The following is a 21518-nucleotide window of genomic DNA, read 5'->3' on the forward strand; positions in this document are numbered from 1 at the left end:
TGATTTGAACAAGCTTGAATTTTCACTACCTGAGTATAATTTCATTTCCTGGCCCAAAGGTTCTTGAGAAGAAGATTTTTAAATTCTTTCCTATATATTCCTATGTAAAACTTTGGTCAGCCATTTTGGCCCCATCCTAGCCCTGGGGGTCATGATTTAAAGAAACTTGAATCTACAATACCTGATGATGATTCCACATGAGTTTCATCTTTCCTGGCATAGTGGTTCTTGAGAAGAAGATTTTTAAAGATTTTTTCTATATATTCCTATGTAAAACTTTGGTCAGCCATTTTGGCCACACCCTAGCCCCAGGGGTCATGATGTGAACAAACTTGAATCTACACTACCTGAGGATAATTTCATTTAAGTTTCATAGTTCCTTTCTCAATGATTCTTAAGAAGAAGATTTTTAAAAGATTTTTCCTATATATTCCTATGTAAAACTTTGCTTGGCCATTTTGGCCCCACCCTAAACCCGGGGGTCATGATTCGAACAAACTTGAATCCACACTACCTGAGGATGATTTCCACATGAGTTTCATCTTTCCTGGCCCAGTGGTTCTTAAGAAGAAGAAGATTTTAAAAGATTTGTTCTATGCATTTCTATGTAACTTTGGTCGGCCATTTTGGCGCCACCCTAGCCCCAGGGGTCATGATTTAAACAAACTTGAATCTACACTACATGAGGATGATTCCACATGAGTTTCATTTTTCCAATTCCAGTGGTTCTTGAGAAGAAGATTTTTAAAAGATTTTTCTTATATATTCCTATGTAAAACTTTGGTCGGCCATTTTGGCCCCACCCTAGCCCCAGGGGTCATGATTTGAACAAACTTGAATCTTCACTACCTGAGGATGATTCCACATGAGTTTCATCTTTCCTGGCCCAGTGGTTCCTAAGAAGAAGATATTTAAAGATTTTTCCTATATATTCCTATGTAAAACTTTGGTCGGCCATTTTGGCCCCACCCTTGCCCCGGGGGGCTTGATTTGAACAAACTTGAATCTACACTACCTGAGGATGTTTCCACATGAGTTTCATCTTTCCTGGCCCAGTGGTTCTTGAGAAGAAGATTTTTTTAAAAAGGTTATTAATTTTTCACTAATTCATAATTATCTCCCCTTGGAAGAGGGCGTGGCCCTTCATTTGAACAATCTTGAATCCCCTTCACCCAAGGATACTTTGTGCCAAGTTTGGTTGAAATTGGCCCAGTGGTTCTTGAGAAGAAGATGAAAATGTGAAAAGTTTACGACAACGCCAACGCCGACAACGCCAACGACAGACGACGGACAAATTTTGATCAGAAAAGCTCACTTGAGCCTTCGGCTCAGGTGAGCTAAAAATTAATCCAAGTAATGACAATTCTTGAAACAGTGGAAGTGGAAACTTGAAAAAACAGAGACAATTCAAAGTCTTCTTTGGCCTGCCTTAACTTCATTAAAGTAAGAAAAAGCTGGTCCTTAGGTTCAAGTACAGAACATTTGTAATCGAGCTCATCTACACATGGACCAAGACAATAAAACAATGTCATGAACTGGCCATAATCACTGAAACCTGTATAGTATGAAATTGCATCTGGATTGTCCTTAAAATTCTCAGTGGAGCATTTTTTTGAAAAAGGATTCTTAACTAAAGAAGCTTCCTCTGGCGTTGCTTGTGGTGATGGTGCTTCCTCGTTTTCTCTCTGCTCTATGACAACTTCCTGCTGTACACTGATAGCTTGAAGGTCTGGCTCCTCAAGTTCTTGCTTCCTCCGAGACATTCTTTGTTGCCTTGGGCTTGGAGTAGGAGGGTCATGATCAGGAATAAGAATAGATGGCACTGCATCATCTTTTAGATGGAGGTGATCAGCTGTTGAAAAAATGTTTATTTATGACACTTTTTGATTAATATACATGTATTATTTATATATATATATATATATATATATATATATATATATATATATATATATATATATATATATATATGAAACACATCATAATAATGAAAACATGCACGTGATGATTTATTAGTTGGATAGTTATCATAGTTTAGAACTTTTCAATAGGCTAAATAAGAATAAACACACATGATTTTAAAGATCAGATTTAAGTAAGACTACATGTAAGACTGCACATGCATCTGTTTATCAAATGATAATAATAAAAAAAGTGATTGAACTTATCTTTTTGGAATCTTTTGTTGGTCTATATCTGCTGCGCTGAAATAAATAAAAATAACACAAAGCAACAGGAACTAGGTAAACTTAACTAAGTAAAACAATATGAAGAACCACTATCAATATTCAAATTGTTAATGTTAATCAACAGAAGAAAATTGAAATTTATTGGCAGTGGTTGATCAGTCATAAATTCAAATATTAAGAAAACTTTATTTTGACAAACAAAATGACCATTGTGCAATGAACCGTACTGAGTACTTATGTATACACTAGAAAACACTCCTCCTTTCCGAAGAGTTTGAAGCATTATGTATTAATTTTATCATCTCAAAGTGCATAAAGGTCTTATCGTAAATAAAAACACAAAATTTAAAACAAACTAACAAAGTTAAGTCAATATTTACGTTTCCTAACCTGACGTGTCCTTGTAATCGCTTGCAACAAAATGCAGGTCGCAGACAACGTCTCTGTCATTAGGCTCCCAGAGTTTTTTAGTTCGCGGGTCAAGCCGTTTTATGGCAATTCTCCACTGCAACCGACGTTGTTTATTTTTTGGAAACTGGTGTCCACCATAATTACAACAAAACGGCACAGAACAGCGCTGAGGCATAACGTAATCCGCAGTCGATCAGCATGTAAACATAAAGATTCAAGCGTCTCAAACGCACAGATAACCACCCATAGGTTTGGTGTGTAAAATCCGGAACCAAAACCGGCGAGTAATTACCATTGTATTTCATAAAATTAACAATAGGTAAATAACAAGTGAATATAAATTTCCCCATGTCAGACTGCTATACAAGAGGTCATGATTATATTAAAGCAATTTTAACAATAAATAACTTGCTTTCAGTGCATTAATTATATTTTATTTCCTGAATTTTACCATTAAAAATAGAACCCCTGAATTGTTGTTCATCGACGAGCAAAACATGGAGGATAAAAGCAATTTAAAATTAAGTGCATAGTCTAAATATCCTACTTGTCAAATTATCATCAAGCCTAAACAACATTCAAAGATGCCATAAACTAAATTTATAAAGTTTCAATTCTGATATTGTCTTGACGGACAGAAATATCTTTGTTGTTCTTGATCCCACTTACCTTTTATGAAATCGATTTACAGGTAATAAAATATTTAGTCAATTAGTGGGCTAAAACTGAAGTGAAAGTCAAGTGTTTTTCTTACCTGGAAGTTGAATGTTAAAACTAATCAACAAAACCAAATCCGGAAAACAATCACTTGTCAGATCGCTCAGCAAATGCTCGGATAATTTCGGGGTATAGAAAAAATCGTGATAAAATATTAGATATTAAATCAATCTAGTAAGTGCAATCGACCCTAGTTTTAATATATCGATCATAGCTATCCGTATCGACATGTAATTTCGAGAGTTACCCCCCTGTCCCGATCTGAATATTGAATCTATGCCCACTATGGTGCGGAAGGCTTGGCGGCGATTCCCCCCACCGCCCCCCCCCCCCCGGCCATTTAACTATGTATTTTAAATACATTTTATCTACTTAGATCCTATATTTGTAACTAAGACCCCAGCTTACAAGCTTTACATAATGTCCACGCTAACCCCCCCCCCCCCCAAAAAAAAAATCCACTAACATCGGGGACAGTAGGCTAACTATACCTAATCCTAGCATAAAAGCTGAAAAAAACGCTTTTAAAAATGCCTTCTCCAAATCAGTTAATATTTTCAATGACTGTTTCAAATTTATAATACACAACAACAAGCTGGAAAATTTTACCGACCCAAGATGATGCTGGAATATTGAAAAAGGAAGTTGCAACCAAAGCGCCCTCAGGTGTTTTTATTAAAAGGGGAAATAATCAACTAAATATTTGACAAGAACAATAATCACTAGAAATAAGTAATGAGATTTAGGTAAAGCAATTATGCACTTTTTTCGATAAAAGCAGCTAATTCAGAGTGAATTAGCTTTGAATAAAAATATAGACATCAAGATTATTTGATATATTTTTCAATAGTTGTGATTGTACATTGTATGTTTACACTTATTTTTCTATCATTTTATTATTAGGTCTTGCCACCTTTCTCTGGAAAGACCTATTGATTGTCTTCTTTTCCTTTCCTTATTAGGTCACCTGAGTAAACTCAGGTGACCTATTGCTATCTGTTTTCGTCCGTCGTCGTGCGTCGTGCGTTAACATTTGAACATTTTCAGCTTCTTCTCTGCAACCACTGAACCAATTTCAACCAAATGTGGCACAAAGCACCTATGGGTGAAGGGGAACACAAATTGTGAATTTCATGATCCCTGCCCCCCTGGGGCTTGAGGGGTGGGGCCAAAACCACTAAAATTAATGCAATCTTGAAAAATCTTCTTCTTTACTCCTGGACATCAAGCAGTCAAACTGTTTGCATGATTGTAATTAGCAATGAGTCCTCTACCAAAATTGTGAAATTCATGGCCATGGGGTCAGGGGTTCTAGTGCTAGGGCGGGGCTAAATAAGTAGGTAGTGAAAATGCAATATTTCTTTGAAAATCTTCTCTGCTCCTGGGTATTAAATAAACCAACTAAGTACATAGTTATGATGAGCAAGAGTGCCTCTACCAAAATTGTGAAATTCATGGCCCTGGGGTCAGGGGTTCTGGTGTTAGGGCGGGGCTCTATTGATGATATAGTGAAAATACATGAATTCTTTGAAAATCTTCTTCTCTGCTTCTGGGTATTAAATAAACTAACTAAGTACATAGTTATGATGTGCAAGAGTGCCTCTACCAAAATTGTGAATTTTATGGCCCCAGGGTCAGGGGTTCTTGTTTTAGGGTGGGGCTCTAATGATTATATAGTGAAATGCATGTATTCTTTGAACATCTTATCCTTTGCTCCTGGTTAATATACTAATGATCTAATTACATATTTAAGGGCAGGATTTATTTTATTTTCAGTTTTACAAATCCTCCGCTCAAGGTTTTGAATTTTCAGAAAAAAATAAAACAATTTTTTTCTTTCCTATGTCAAATTTGAGTCGGGATCGATATTTCAAATTTACGAACTCGCACTTCCGGTTTTAAGATGAAACGGCGGGTAAATAAAGCTAGATCTGAGAAGATAACTTGGTTTAGTGTAAAATTCATCGATACGAGTGCCATTCAAAACGTTATACCTGTTCAAAGGACAAATAAAATGCTGACGACTTTGTTGAACAATGGCATGCTGGTGAGATAATTATGTATTCGTTTCAAAAGTATCTGTTAATTATTTTTGTCCCCAAGGTTTTAAACTGCCTGTGGTAGCTATTGCATGTTGCCAGCGACATTGTTTAGGTCTCTGTTATAGCTTACAGTCTAAGCATCATTCTTCAGAAAAGGGGTTGCTTATGCATCAGATGTAATGAATAAAACTTCAGGAGAAGTTAAGTCCATTTGAGGAAGAAATAAACAATAACCAGAAGAAATAAAACAAAAAAGATTTAACTATTAAAAGGCAAGAATATACAAATATATACAGGCATGTAGTATCATTTGTATAAGACAGAAAAATTGTTTTACACTTAATTGAAAACATGTTTACCCTACTCCCCAATACTCCCTGTCTGTTTTATGATAGGAATTATAATTTTAGGCAACAAGTAAATTTTAGAACAATGTCTATACATTTACCTAACACATATTTAAAAAATGAAGATATATTGAAATACTTTTAAAGAATTGATTTTTAAAATATATTTTGACCAACATCACAAAATTTATATAACTGGCCCAAACTGGCAGATGATGAAATAAGCAATTATATGTTCTACTTTCCTATTTGTAAGCATTATGTGTCCAGTGGTAAGGAGCCTATTAGAATAGCATAAAAAAAGAATGTACAAATGTTAATAATTGATTTATAAAAAAAAAAATTATTTCCTTCTCCTTCGGGACTTTTTTTATTCTCATTTCATAACTAAACCTAAACATAAAAAAAATGCTGGCCTTATAATGAAGAAAGGGGCCTTTTTCAAAATAGATAATTTTAGGGCCGCTGGGTCAGGGGTACCAGGGGGTACTTTGACTAAAATAAATTAATGCTTTGAAATCTTTCCTTTGATAAGCAATGGTGGCTCCTTCAAAATTTGTGAATTTCATGGCTTTTTATTAAAACACGAACCAAATACAATCGCTGGAAAGTTGTTACATGATACTCAGGTGACCTATAAGGCCCGTGGGCCTCTTGTTTATTAATTTTCCCTCGCATGTTTTTGAGTTTCAAGATTTATCGAAAAGATTTATAGTCTATGAGAATGTACCCCGTAAAAGATTTTTGCAGTTGACCTTGCTTGAACTTTGACCCCTTACGGGTTAATTACCCCTTTCTCTTGTCATTGCTACTCCGCCGAAACTGTAAACCGTAGAGAAATCAAACCTTCACTAGAGTCTTTGACCAATTCAGTGGACAGTTGAAGATTTCATATGCGAGAGTATTTGTTGATCCCTTATTTGATTTATTGCCCTGAAAGTCTTTTGGTCACCTGAGAAATTCGGGTGACCTATTGCTATCTGTTTTCGTCCGTCATCGTGTATCGTGCGTCGTGTGTTAACATTGGAACATTTTGAGCTTCTTCTCTGAAACCACTGAACCAATTTCAATCTAATTTGGTATAAAGCATCTATGGATGACGAGGAACAAAAATTGTGAATTTTATGGTCCCCGCCCCCCTGGGGCCTGATGGATGGGACCGAAACCACTTAGATTATTGCAATCTTTAAAAATCTTCTTCTTTGCTCCTAGACATCAAGCAGGCTAACTATTTCTATGAATGTAATAAGAATTGAGTCCTCTACCTTAATTGTGAAATCCATGGCCCCAGGGTCAGGGATTCTAGTGCTAGGGCGGGGCTATATAGATTATATAGTGAAAATGCATGTTTTCTTTGAAAATCTTCTTTTCTGCTCCTGAGATTTAATTAAGTAAACTAAGTAAGTACATAGTTATTATGAGAAGAGTGTCTCTACCAAAATTGTGAATTTTATGGCCCAAGGTCAAAGGTTCTGGTGTTAGGGTGGGGCTCTATTGGTTTTACAGTGAAAATGCATTTATTCTTGGAAAATCTTTCTTTCTGCTCCTGGGTATTAAATAAACTAACTAAGTATATAGTTATAATTAGCAAGAGTGCCTCTTCCAAAATTGTGAATTTTGTGGCCCCAGGGTCAGGGGTTCTGGTGTTAGGGCGGGCCCTATTGATTATATAGTGAAAATGCATTAATTCTTTGAAAATCTTCTTCTTTGCTCCTGGGTATAATATTAACTAACTAAGTACATAGTTATGATAAGCAAGAGTGCCTCATCCAAATTTGTGGCCATGGGTTCTGGTTTTAGAACAGAGCTCTATTGATCATATAGTGAAAATACATAATTCTTTGAAAATCTTTTCCTTTTCTCCCGGGTTTTATGCCAATTATCCAAGTATATATATTTATGATGAAGAAAGGTGCATTCAGCCAAATGGTTATTTTCACCTCCCCCCCCCCTCTCCCTGAGTGGGGGTTGAGGGGGATGTTGGTTAAATAGTCTGAAAATAAATAAATGCTTTGAAATCTGCTCTTTGGTATTAATCAACCATTTTATGATAAAATTTGCAAAATTTTGAAATATGTGGCCACAGGGAAAGTGGTTCCTATGGGATGAGGTGCACAACTGGTTATATAGTGGAAGTGCATTTTCTCTTCATTACTCTTATCTACCTATGATCATGTCAATGGAGTGCAAAATAAAAAAAAGTTCTTATGAACAAAATGCAAACATTAGAAACTAAGAAAATATCATGGGCGTTTTTAATTTGTTGTTAACTAGAGGAAAATCTGTTTAATAAAATGTATACGTAGTTAGTGTAAAGTTCAGAACTTTAAGGGTAAGGAAAGCGAGCAGCTTCTCGTATGCATTTAAATGGACGAACATATATATATATATATATATATATATATATATATATATATATATATATATATATATATATATATATATATATATGAAAAAAATAATAAAAATTTTCTTTCCTGTTGAATACTCTAGAGAATATAAACTTGACAGGATAAGTAAACAATTTCTACACATGTCATTTTCTCTCTGAGGTTATATAATAATTTTAATTTTCTCACAGTTCTACAGTTTACAATCACCTTTTAAAATCCTCTATCAAAAGTAAATTCTCGGTTTCAATTAATGTCTTTTAAAATATTTTAATACATTTGGATTTAAAAACGTTTGAATTCCCTTGTTTGCACGGAACTTAGACGTTTACAATATAACAAATAAAAAAAGGAGTATTACTTCCGCCTTATAATTTTCACCCCAAAAATGAGGCCAGGAAGACCTTGAGATGATCTAAGTAAATTACGTATGAAAAAACCCCGAGGAAATACAATCAGGTTGTTTTAATCTACGCAGTTCCTAAAACAGTAGAGTATTCATGTTCTAAACAGAGTTCTGGAATTTAAACAGTTGAACAAATAAAGACACTTAGGGGTCTGAATATTAATTTTGTTGTACCACTTAAATTCTTTTCTGTTCTCTGTAAAAGATCGAGAAGAGACTTACCTAAAGCAGTCAGAGACATTGAATGAAAAAAAAATACAACAGATAATCAATAACTTTATAAAATGTACTCTTGTTTACTACAGTAAAAAAATGGATTGATATTAAAAAATCTACAGCAGAATCTTTAGAAGATTGGAGCCTTAGTATTTCTTGAGTTTAAAAAAAATATGATGTAATTATTGTCACCCGCTTGAAAAGTAGGGAATGTTAATTTAGGTCTGTCCGTCCGTCTCTCTGTCTGTCTATAACGCTTTCGTTTCAACACGGTATCTCGAGAACCCGTTGAGCTTTTGCAATCACATTTTGCATATCAACTACCTATGGACTAAAGAAGAACCCTATTGATTTTGAGGTCAAAAGGTCAAGGCCATAAATTTGCAAATTCTGTCTGTTATAACACTTTCGTTTTCGCGCGATATCTCTAGAACCCTTTGAGCTTTTGCAATGAAATTTTACACAACAAATGTCTCTGGCCTTGGAAAAACCTCTATTTATTTTGAGGTCAAAAGGTCAAAGATCAAGGTCATAAATTTATATATTATGTCTGTGTGTAACACCATCCTTTCCAGATGATATTTCAAGAACATTTTAAGCTTTTGCAATATAATTTTTTACATAAACTCCCTAGAACCTCTCTCACCCTTCTCAGTCCAGCCCCGTTTGTTTTATTAGTATTTGATGTATTACATGTCGCTATTTTTAGTACAGGGGCATGAGGAGAGCAATTACGTACAAAACAGGTTGTCGGGGGACTTTATATTCTTATTATGTTCCCCAAACGAAGTTGGGGAACATATTGTTTTTACTCTGTTTTTTATTATTATTATTCTTATTTTTCTTCCTGGGAAAATTTTGTCCGCGAGTGATCTTGTAAACTACACATCAGACTAAGGTGAAATGTTTTTAGGGTCAGTAAACATGTAATGTAGATTTGCGGAACGAAGGTCATTTTGCGCGCACGTGCTTGCAAGAGCGCGCACGTGCAACTTGATAAATGACCGATTACATTGATATAGATGTAACTTTTTAAATTTTTGATGAAATGCTTTAGAACTCATAATATAAGGATACAATAGAAGTATAGACAATATGACATGGTCAAAATAGCAAGATCTCACGCGCATGCACGTGCGCTGCACTCTGATTGGCTGAAACAAAAATCTCAATATCTTTTTTGTCTTTTGACGAAATGCTTTGAAATTTTGATTATAGCCATGCATTAGGATATCCTACAATATGATATATAGCAATTATCATGAAAACACGTGCATGCACGTGCGCTGCAATCTGATTGGCTTAAACTTTAAATAGCTATAACTCATTTGGATTTCAACCAAAGAGGATGGGATTTGAAACATAGATAGATATTATGAACTACTACAAGAAGGTATGGTCACCATGCACATGGATACACGTGCATGTACGTGCGCTGCAATCTGATTGGCTGAAACTTTAAACACCTATAACTCCCTTGGTTTCCAACCAAACAGGATGGGATTTGGAAAATAGATAGATATAATGGACTACTACAAGAAAGGTATGGTCACCATGCACATGCGCACGTGCGTGTACGTGCGCTGCAATCTAATTGGCTGAAACTTTTAACAGGTATAACGCCCTTGGTTTTCAACCATATGGGGTGGGATTTAGAACATAGATAGATGTAATGATCTTCTACAAGAAGGTATGGTCATCGTGCTCATGTATGCACGTGCGTGCACGTGAAATGAACAAAATCAAAATACACTTGAATGAGCGTATTTTTATTACTTTTGGATTAAATACTTTAATTTTTAGATTATTAAGATATATGGATTGTGTAGACAAAATGATATGGTCATTACGCACAGGCATTCGCATGCGCACGCATGCAATGCTAAAATTTGAATGAACTTCGTACACTTCCAGGTAAATGTTAAAGTCTCAAAAACATACAATTTGTCTTATTTAATGAAGCTTACAGGTAATATGGCACAAAAAGAGAGTTGGGGAGCGTTTGGGGAACATCTGTAACGGTCCCCGTTACAATTAGCACTAGTTACGTTAGAACTGTTTAATAAAGATTGAATTAGACACCATGCATTGTGTAAAATTTTGACAATATCGAACGTGAATATATAAATACAAGTATGTGACTTCATCTTTGCATATAATTTTCACTATTAGATGTACAAAGCAGTTCTGTGGTCTAGAGGTATGTTTCTCGCTTCCCATGTGAGAGGTCCCGGACGATCGAATTTTTTTTAACGAAATACTTTTTTTTACTAGAAGATAGTATTGAGCATGTGAAATGAACAAGCAATTTCAAGGCATTGTGGTCCCCAGCTTTCGGTGTCATCGTGGGTGAGATGTCATTTTTATGACTTATTGTGTGTAATATGAACACCCTATCATATGCCATTTATTTAGATATCATCACTAAACCCAAGGTTAAGGTCAAAGGGTTAAAGTTCTTGGTATCCAATGCAAAGTCTTCTCAAAAGGATTACATATTTGAAGATTTAAAGCCCTAGCCCTTATCATACAAAAGTAATAGTCAAGGTTTAAGTTTTTTATAAGTACAAAAAATCTCCAAGGTCAAGGTTAAAAGGTCAAAATTGTTGATATCAAATGAGAGGTCTTGCCACAAAGAATACATATGTGAAATATGAAAGTCCTAGTATCTACAGTTCAAAAGTTGTGGCCAAGGTCAAAGTATTTGAAAAGAGTTCAAACTCCAAGGTCAAGGTCAAAGGTTCAAAGGATCAAAGTTCTTGAAATGAAATGAACGGTCTTCTCACAAGGATTACATATGTGAAGTATGAAAGCCATAGCCCCTATCATTCAAAAGTTATGGTCAAGGTTAAAGTTTTTTTCATAAGTACGTAAATCTCCAAGGTCAAAATTGTTGGTACTAAATGAAAGGTTTCGCCACACAAAATACATATGTGAAATACGACAGTCTTAGTATCCACCGTTCAAAAGTTATGGCCAAGGTTAAAGTTTTTAAAAGTAGGTCAAACTTCTAGGTCAACGTCAAAGTTCTTGGTATCTAATGAAAGGTCTTGTCACAAGAATTATATATATGAAGTATGAAAGCCTTAGCCCTAACCCTTCAAAAGTGTTGGTCAAAGTTAAAGTTTTTTCATAAGTACATAAATCTTCAAGGTCAAGGTGAAAAGGTCAAAGTTGTTGGTATCCAATAAAAGGTGTGCTACAAACAAGACATTAGTGAAATATAAAAGTCCTAGTACCTACCACTCAGAAGTTATGGCCAAAGTAAAAGTTTGACATTTTTGTGTAAAAGTGGGTCAAACTCCAAGGTCAAGGTCAAATGGTCAAATTTGGTGGTACCCAAAGAAAGGCCTTGTCACAAGAAATACACATGTGATAGATGAAAGTCAAAGTTAAAGTTTTTAAAAAGTAGGTCAAACACCAAGGTCAAAGGGTCAAAGTTCTTAATATACAATGAATGGTCTTCTCACAATGATTACATATGTGAAGTATGAACGCCTTAGCCCTTAACCTATTTAAAAGTTATGTTCAAAGGTTGAAGTTTTTGAAGAAGTATGGCAAACTCCAAGGTCAAGGTCAAAGTGTCAAAGTTCTTGGTATCAAATGAAAGGGCTCATCACAGTAATTACATATGTGAAGTGTGAACGCCCTAGCCCTTACCATTCAAAAGTTATGGCCAAGGTTAAAGTTCTTTCATAAGTAGGGAAATCTACAAGGTCAAGGTCAAAAGGTCAAAGCTGTTGGTATCCAGTGAGAGGTCTTGCCACAAAGAATATGTATGTGAAAAATGAAAGTTCTAGTATCTACCGTTCGAAAATTATGGCCAAAGTAAAAGTTTGGAATTTCTGTGTAAAAGTGGGTCAAACTCCAAGGTCAACGTCAAAAGGTATAATTTGGTTGTACCCAAAAGAAAGGTCTTGTAACTAGGAATACACATATGAAATATGAAAGTCATAGCTCCACTAAATCAAAAGTTATGAGCAAGGTTCAAGTTTTTGTGGCGGACAGACAGACTGACTGACAGACGAATGAGATTTAATGTCCCTTCGCTTTCGCTAAAGTGGGTAACAATAAGCAATCAAAGCTTAATAAGTTTATTGACAAACATGTATTTTAGTTGCCTCAGAGTATGTATACATTTCATAATTCTACAAATGCAGTCAGGGGGATCCGACTTTTCCCCTAAGCGGGGGACATTAATTCTCTGAATTAGCTTGTTTTAAATAAGTTCACGTAATATTTTTTTCATACATGTGTAAGAAAATTGCCTGACTAAAAATTATAAAATATAAAAATTGACGCTCTGAAAGTCTTATATACTTTAATTACTGTAGAGAAAATACTGTCTTAGTTTTAAAAAAAACTCTGTTTTAATTCAATAATCAGTATTAAACGATAGTTAATTAGATGTGTTTGTGAAACACCGATGCCCCCGTATGGCAACATAGCAAAGATTAAAATTTTCGTTAATGTGAATTTAATATATTGGTACCAAAAGTAGGATATTCTCACTGGAAATACAATTGTGAAGTATAAAAGTAGGCCAAGGTATAATATCTTTCATAGGTACAGAAATCTTTTATGTCAAGGTCATTGGTATCAAATGAAAGGTCTTGCCACATAAAATACATATGTAGAGGATAGAAACTCTAGCCCTTACCGTTCAGAAGTTATGGCCAAGGTTAAAATTTTAAAAAGTAGGTCAAACTCCAAGGTCAAGATCAAAGGATCAAAACTCTTGGTATCCAATGAAGGGTCTTCTCAGAAGGATTACTTAACGGAAGTATAAGATCACTAGCCCTTATCATTTAAAAGTTATGGCAAAAGTCAAAGTTTTTTTCATAAGTACAAAATCGTCAAGGTCAAACGGTCAAGATAATTGGTATTCAATGAAATGAAAGGTCTTGCCACATACATGTAGAATATTTTTGTAAAGTTTGTTTACGGGGGCATAAAAATAGTACCAAAACAAGTATTTCTTTTTACTATTTTATCACAAATTTTGTTCACGTGCTATTGACTTCCGTCGTTCGTAGGCTGTTAAACACTAAATACCCTTATCTTCACACCACATTATTCAGTATAAAGCATATCCATGTGTATTAATGAACGGAAATTAAAATTCTAAATTTAATCTGATTCTGTCCCCTTGAGCCAAAGTGTTATCATTGTAGTAAGTACTGTAAAACGAGAAAATATGGCGCATTACAATGTACTAACTTTAGTGATTTTGGATCAAGAGCCATCGAACGTTTAAATTATTGTGCAGTTACGGATTCCTAAATATTATTATTATGTGTGTTCAAAGCATTACACACATTGTAAGTACATGTAAACCGAAAGCGCAGTTATGTAATGTCCTTGAATTGCTGTATTTTTCTATACACACTCGCACTGTCCGATCTATCGAGAATGATCTGTCAAATTATGAATTCATTTTTTTTAAGTTGTTACCCGATAGTTATCTTTAGCACCTTTATATTTGGGCGTCGGGTGAAGAATATATGATCAAGCATGCGATTGATCTTGTGAACTGTAAAGTAGGACTTTAAACTGGCGCTAGGTTTGATGTTATGAACGATAACTCATTACTGGAACTTGTTTAGAGCAGGTCCAAGGAATCTTATTGTTTAAATTGGCAAGTCAGTTCTTACTCTTTCCCAGGAGCTTCTTCCCTGTCAGTAGAATCAAGTGATTTTAAAATTTAGCAATAATGTTTAACTTATTTGCCATTTAGTTACAGACACTGTTTAATTACATATAAGTTAAAAAATAAAATAAATATATAAAGTAAAAGTCTAGCCCCTTCGAAATTTTAACCTGATTAAATTTTAATATATTGTCGTTCTTCTTTGTGCTTAGTAACATAAATAAGCTTAATTTTCGCATTTACACATGTATACAGTAAGCACAAAATGCACACACAAAAACATGCCATAATATTTTCTTTTTTTTAACAATCGTCAAAGGGAGTTAAAAATCTTGAATATAGTCCCTTCCCATTCATTTGATCGCGTTTTTTCAGATAGTATGAAGACATTCTCCTTCTTTTGGACAATAATGGTCCACATTTTTGTAAAAAAAAAAAAATAAGCAGCCTTTATACAACTCCTCATAACGATAATTCATAAATCATTTTTTTTTTCAAAATATAATACACCCATAAATCTATCTGAAATGTTCTTACTATCATTGCAACTTTGAAAATTAGTTTGAAAGGCCTACAAAAGTTTACCAGGTGTTCAACTAACTTTCTTTCGATATGTATTATTTTATTTGAATAAAATACGTAAATATTCTACGTTTTCTTTTGAATTTGAAAAAATTACATTGTGCTTTGTCCATGTGCTTGCAACACCATGAACAAATTGACAAATGTTTACTTATGTACGTGAGTGCTATAATTGTGTTAGCTTGTTTAAGTAACCACGGAGGCAAATACGGGCATGGATCAAAGAAACAACAAATCAAATTTATTTGAATATTATAAGCGCAAGCTAAAATAATTTTTCGTCAATGCATTCCATCTTGCCTATGCGCTAAAATGCATATGCGCCAAATTTTCTCGTTTAACAGAATTACAAAAAAAAATTTCTTTACTCTTGGACAATAATCTGGCAAACGATTGGCATGGTTGGTTTAATTAATCATATTCATGACCAAAGGATATAGTAAAAAGACGGGGTTTTTTTCTTAATATATAGTATTATAAGACCATTATGTACTTTTAAAAATTAACATTCTCAACTCCATGGTAAAAAAATAAACAAAATACATATTTTTATGTTTAAGTTCTCTTCCAGAATTGTAAGTGATATGACTACAGTTCAGGGTGTCCACTGGAGGAGAGAGGGCTTTTAATTACTTGAAATGAGTTGATGCTTTGAAAACATTCCCTTCTCCTTAGAATTAAGTATACAAACAAATTGCATTGCTTATGAAGAGCTGGGAAGCTTCTTCACAAATTGCCAATGATGAGGCTTGCAGCTTCTTATCTTCCCAAATCGAAAGATTTATGTCCCGACTGTTTTTCTGTCTGCAGCTGTCTTTTGAGTGGCTGGGATGGCTTTCATATTTCCCAGTTATATTCCTTGTGAAAAGTGCTTTCGTTGAGTACCACCAAATATGACCTCTTGACCTGGGAGCTTGACCTACATGTACTTTTACAAAAAAAAAAAATTTAACCTAGGCTATAACTTTTGAACAGTCTGTGCTAGGGCTTTCATTTTTCACATGTTTATTGTGAAAAGAATTTTCATTAGGTATAATTAAGGAATCACTGTCTAGTTTTGAGGGTATGCCAGGGCATCAACAATAGTGGGAAACATGGGATAATTTGCATAACGGGCGAAGCCCGTTATGCTAAAATTATCCCATGTTTCCCACTATTGTTGATGTCCCTGGCATACCCTCAAAACTAGACAGTGATTCCTTATATTTCCATTTTTACTTGAAATAAGCATCTTAAAATAAATCGAAATACCGTCTAATTGAGTAGATTTGAAACGTGCACAAGGCCACATGACGTCAAATTTTACTATAAAAAATAGTCCCCAAAACACGAAACAAATTTATTAACTATTTATATTTACCGTAGTCAAATATCAACATTTATAAAATAAACAACAAAATAATTTTAAATGATGATCAAAGAATCTTGTTGACTTTAATTATATATGTGACCAAGATTTAGGTTGTCGGAAGCACGAACATATATAGGCACTATGTCACTTCTCCGCCGCCATATTGAATGCAATGTTGCAGTTGTTGAAACGGGAGCTGGTCAGCATGGTCAGGAAACCGATTTGTATTGATGTTATAATAACAGAAGAAGTTGAGTTGCTTAAGAAGTCGGTAATGACTAAGGGACGATGTCTGTATCAGATGATGGAGTACGTGCAGATCCATGTGGCAATGTCAATTTCTCCACGTTTCTGTTACGGAAGTGGTGTTCTCGGACTTAATTGTGAGGTCTCGGTCATAGTGGACAGCGTTGCAGTAGTGACTTGCTTTCGAGCCGAAGATAATTCATAATTTATTTTGCTTGTTAAAAAATACATATCATATCAAATTACTTAGTAAACAATTAAAACATTTATTTTTTCTTGAGTATATTTATACGCCAGTGATATACATGCAGGTTGACACCTGACCTTTCAGTAATAGAGAAATATACATACCACAGGGTATTATCATGAAATTAACAAGATACACTTTTGTAGTGTTAATCATAGAGAAAAAAAATTGAAATGGAAATATATATTTTTAACCTTATTCGTAGGACTTTGACCAACTTAAAAAATGTTTTTCTTCGCCATTACTTCCGAACAGTTGGTACTAGGGCTATCATATTTCACAAGTTTATTTCTTATAACAAGACCTTCCTTGGTGTATCATAAATATTGACATTTTTACCTTGAAGATTGATTGGGATTTAAGAATCTTCAACCCTCGCCATAATCTTCCATACGGGACATCAGTGTTTCACACACACACACATAAACACACACCCTCACACACACACACCCTCTCTCACACACCCACACATCTTGTTTATGATATAATGAGAATGACTTTATACTTTTAAATTATTATCTTTTTTTCCTTTGTATTAGGCAAACAAATAATTGCAAAGTTATGATGAATAAAAGTCTCTTTTAAGAAATAGTGAATTTTGAGGGGTTCTGGGAAATGGAAATTTGAAAATGCATATATTTTTGGGGAAAAAAAATTCTCTGCCTCTAAATATTCAGCAGACAAAATGCTAAAATACATAATGGTAAATGCAAGAATACAATGTATAAATAAATCTTCTTATTCATGAGGCAAAATAGAGAACAAAGTTGTAAATTGTGAAGTGAATGAGATTTTAATACCACCTTTGCAAAAACATATGATCAAGAAATCCTTGTATGTAATAAAATTAACAGTTTTTTGGATTAAATGAGTTAACAAACATGGAATATTATATAAATACAGAAGCAACATATAAAGGAATGTTTGATTAAAATGAGCAAAACGTTCCCAACGTTGGATTCTTGCACGGAAGAGATTATTTATTTAGCTAAGTCGCCAATAGGACTCATTCGTCATATTTATGACGTCAGGTGTCGCTGGTGTACTAGAGGTGGTTACGTAAACGCTTTAATCACCGCGGCGCTTGTAACAATGTAAACAAATGGACGTGTCCTCGAACTTGGAGCCAAACGGAGGGGCTGAATCGATCTTTAATCGAGCTGTCACAACCGGGAGAAAGGTTTATCCGAATCTTGGGTAATTATTGTTTGTAAATAATATACATTTATGGAAACTTTCTAAGAATTATCGAGTGTAACATGCCTATATGACGAAGATAGTACAACGACAAAGCAGTGAGTTTACAATCGACGTTTTTGTAGGTTGTCAGATGTATTATCATCTTTACCACTTACACAAACACTAGATTCAAATGGAATTAGTATATGATACGAATACTCATGGCGATATTTTGGGTTTTTTTTGTTTTTTGTTTTTTTTTTTACATGACAATCATTGCACAGCTAGGTTATGTAGATCTACACTGGTTACATACTGTTAAAAGAGCAACGTCCCAAATGATCATCAGGGTAATTAAGTGCAACGTAATATTCATTGCAAGGCAAATACAAACTAAACATTCATTTTATTTTAGTTCACTTAAAAAATTAATGATAATAAACAAAACTAAAACAATCACAAACATCATATTTCAACCCTCACCAAAAGACTCTCCAGATCCTACATAGAGATACATTAAATGACCATTCATTGATATTGGATAAATATAATTGATTTCCAATCAGCCTCATTTGTTTGTTTTTTTTAAATTAAAAAAAAAATTGAGACTGGTACGCTTTGATGTAAGTCGCCCACATTTCGCAGTGGTTAGAGTGTCTGCCTTGTCTACAGTCGCCAAAGCTAAGAGCTGAACCTAATGTCGCAGGTTCAAATCCACTGCATTACGTGTCCTACAGATGAGACCGTCTAAACCGTGGTCCTGTTTTGCAGTAAGTGTTCGCACTAAAAAGATCCATCCCTGCTCAATGGCCCAGAGTGCCGAGAATAGGTATAGTTGCAGTCTGCCATCAGCAAATGATGGTGTCTCCGTATGAGTAAAAAATTCTTAAGAGGGAAATTAGACAACAAACAAACATAGATTTGATATGTGCCCTTGTACTATATAGTGCATATGAATAATTGTGAAATTTATTTGTTCTGTACATATTTTTTTCATAGTCAGTAGCTACTTGTATACTTAGAGCATTACATCTTTGTTATAATAAAGGTAAAAATGAGTACAAATATTTTAAAGTTATCATTTGCTAGGTCCATTTTGTACAGTACCGGTATTTGTGTTTCTATAATGTGACCCTCGACAACTTAGTTTACATTTACAATTTCATTAAGTCGGAAAGATATACTCAGTAATTAAATAAAACCTGCTGCATGTAAAAATAAATAAAAGGAATATATACATGTAGTAGCTGTTATTGTACAACTAAATACAAAAAACATAATTAATTTTACAGTCCTCTGAAAAAAAAGAATTTATTATCAGGACTATGGATTGACCTCGCTTAAAGGCTGACTGTATATTTGTTCCTAAATAAAAGCCTATACTGAGTAAATTGGTTATTTTTCAGTTATTTAAGAATATATTTTTTCATTTCATTTTATTTAGGAGATCAGCAGGTAAAATAAGAAGTCAAAGCTTACAGGGAGCTTTATTATGGCTGGATGGTACATGTTACATAAAAATTCTATTTTTCCCCATCTAATTCATGAAATGGCATCCATCCTATTGTCAGTGCTGACAGGGAAAAAAGATGAACTGGTATGTAATTGCATTTGTATTTTTTTTAATAATAGAAAGTACTCATAAATTACACCTAAGCTAGGCCATCCTTAAAAAATTGTTTGTTTGGAATTGCCACCTGAAGGGTTTCAGACACAGGAGGGAGGGAGGGAAATTACTTTTTTTTAATTGAAAACCTAATTTTACATAGATCAGACACTATATATCAGTGTTTTGTATGGTGCATGTGATACATGTAATGGGCAAAAAAAAAAAATTGATTAAATATAAAAAAATCTTCCTACATTTGGTCAATAAAATTTTTTCAGGAGGGGGCATTTCAATGAGACGGGAGGCAATTCCAAACAAACTATAATTTTATTTTGGCCTAAGCAATGCTTCAATGCTCCCAATTTTAATTCTTAAACCAGAAGTCTCTGTCGAGACTGAAGCTCTACTGGTTTGAACTTATAGCAAAGGAAGAGAAGAGTACTTAAGCAGCTGGGATTTGAAACTTTACAACAGCAATATATAGAATAATGATCGTTGATAAAGTCTCTTTATGTTCTTAGTGTAGTCTACTTGTGTGCCAAGTTATATTGAAATCAGACCAAAACTGCAGGAGGAGTAGCATTTTGAAACAATTTTACAGACATTTCAATTTTTAGTAACCACGGCAACACAGTTCATCAAAATTAAAATTTGATACGCAGAATTATGTATCTTAGTGTATTCTACTTGTGTGCCAAGTTATATTGAAATCAGACCAAAACTGTAGGAGGAGTAGCATTTTGAAACAATTTTACAGATATTTCTATTTTTAGTAACCACGGCAACACCGTTCATCGAAATCAAAAACCGATACACAGATTTATGTACCTTAGTGTATTCTACTTGTGTGCCAAATTATACTGAAATCAGACCAAAACTGTAGGAGGAGTAGCATTTTGAAAGAATTTCACTGAAATTTCTATTTTTAGTAACCACGGCAACACCGTTCATCGAAATCAAAAACCGATACACAGAATTATGTATCTTAGTGTAGTCTACTTGTGTGCCAAGTTATACTGAAATCAGACCAAAACTGTAGGAGGAGTAGCATTTTGAAAGAATTTCACAGAAATTTCTATTTTTAGTAACCACGGCAACACCGTTCATCGAAATCAAAAACCGATACACAGAATTATGTATCTTAGTGTATTCTACTTGTGTGCCAAGTTATACTGAAATCAGACCAAAACTGTAGGAGGAGTAGCATTTTGAAAGAATTTCACAGAAATTTCTATTTTTAGTAACCACGGCAACACCGTTCATCGAAATCAAAAACCTATACACAGAATTATGTATCTTAGTGTAGTCTACTTGTGTGCCAAGTTATATTGAAATTAGACCAAAACTGTAGGAGGAGTAGCATTTTGAAAAATTGTTTACAGACAGACGGACAGACGGACAGACAGACAGACGGACAGACGGACGGACGCCGGACGCATTACTATCGCATAAGCTCTTCTGGTCTCTGACCAGTAGAGCTAAAAAATGCATTTCCTTTTATTATCACTAGGTGTATTACAACCTAAGACAAAGTGTTGAGATGTTTGGCAGTCCTATACATTCACAGAGAAAATGTTCTGCTGGAAATATGGGGCAACATTCAGCCTGTACACACATAGACAAGGTATTCTCATGCTTGGAAAATTCTCTAATAGAATACCGGTACAATAATCTTGTATGCAGCATCTTCAGGCTTTTCACAAACTTACAATTAAGGATTGATTAAGAATTGTATTTTAATTTGAGAAGTAGATCAATTTTATTTAAAAAATTAAAAATATTTAAAGACAGTTTAATTTACCAAAAAACAAGTACAGTCATGATAATGCTAATTACTCTATACTAATTGCTACTCATTCTTATTTGAAGGGATTCCACCAAAAACTGAAAGAGAAAAGAAGCTGATGTACTCAAACAATCCCTGGCAAGAGAAATT

The 21518-nt window shown here is 34.2% G+C and overlaps 1 protein-coding gene and 1 long non-coding RNA gene across 2 annotated transcripts; one reads left to right on the top strand and one right to left on the bottom strand.

The window, feature by feature from the left end:
• Positions 1-1337: 1337 nt before the first annotated feature.
• Positions 1338-2775, bottom strand: LOC134270070 (uncharacterized). The gene is made up of 2 exons (XM_062752248.1): positions 2580-2775; positions 1338-1852 (listed from the first exon to the last, which is right to left on the bottom strand). The coding sequence occupies exons 1-2, from the start codon at positions 2773-2775 to the stop codon at positions 1338-1340; spliced, it is 711 nt and encodes a 236-aa protein (XP_062608232.1).
• Positions 2776-17827: 15052 nt separating this feature from the next.
• Positions 17828-21195, top strand: LOC134270066 (uncharacterized). The gene is made up of 3 exons (XR_009992715.1): positions 17828-17991; positions 19418-19570; positions 21093-21195. It is a non-coding gene; the product is annotated as an uncharacterized LOC134270066 (long non-coding RNA).
• Positions 21196-21518: the final 323 nt, after the last annotated feature.

The sequence above is a fragment of the Saccostrea cucullata genome, unplaced genomic scaffold (genome assembly GCF_032062105.1).
Source record: "Saccostrea cucullata isolate Sc308-1 unplaced genomic scaffold, CSIRO_AGI_Scuc_v1 ctg1536, whole genome shotgun sequence".
Lineage (NCBI taxonomy): Eukaryota > Metazoa > Mollusca > Bivalvia > Ostreida > Ostreidae > Saccostrea > Saccostrea cuccullata.

What these genes read in the sequence shown, in the direction of transcription:
- LOC134270070 (XM_062752248.1), bottom strand. Translation starts at nt 2,775, where the DNA reads ATGCCTCAGCGCTGTTCTGTGCCGTTTTGTTGTAATTATGGTGGACAC. An exon ending in CGATTACAAGGACACGTCAG is followed by an intron (nt 1,853 to 2,579) that starts GTTAGGAAACGT and finishes TTTTTTCAACAG; the next exon opens with CTGATCACCTCCATCTAAAA.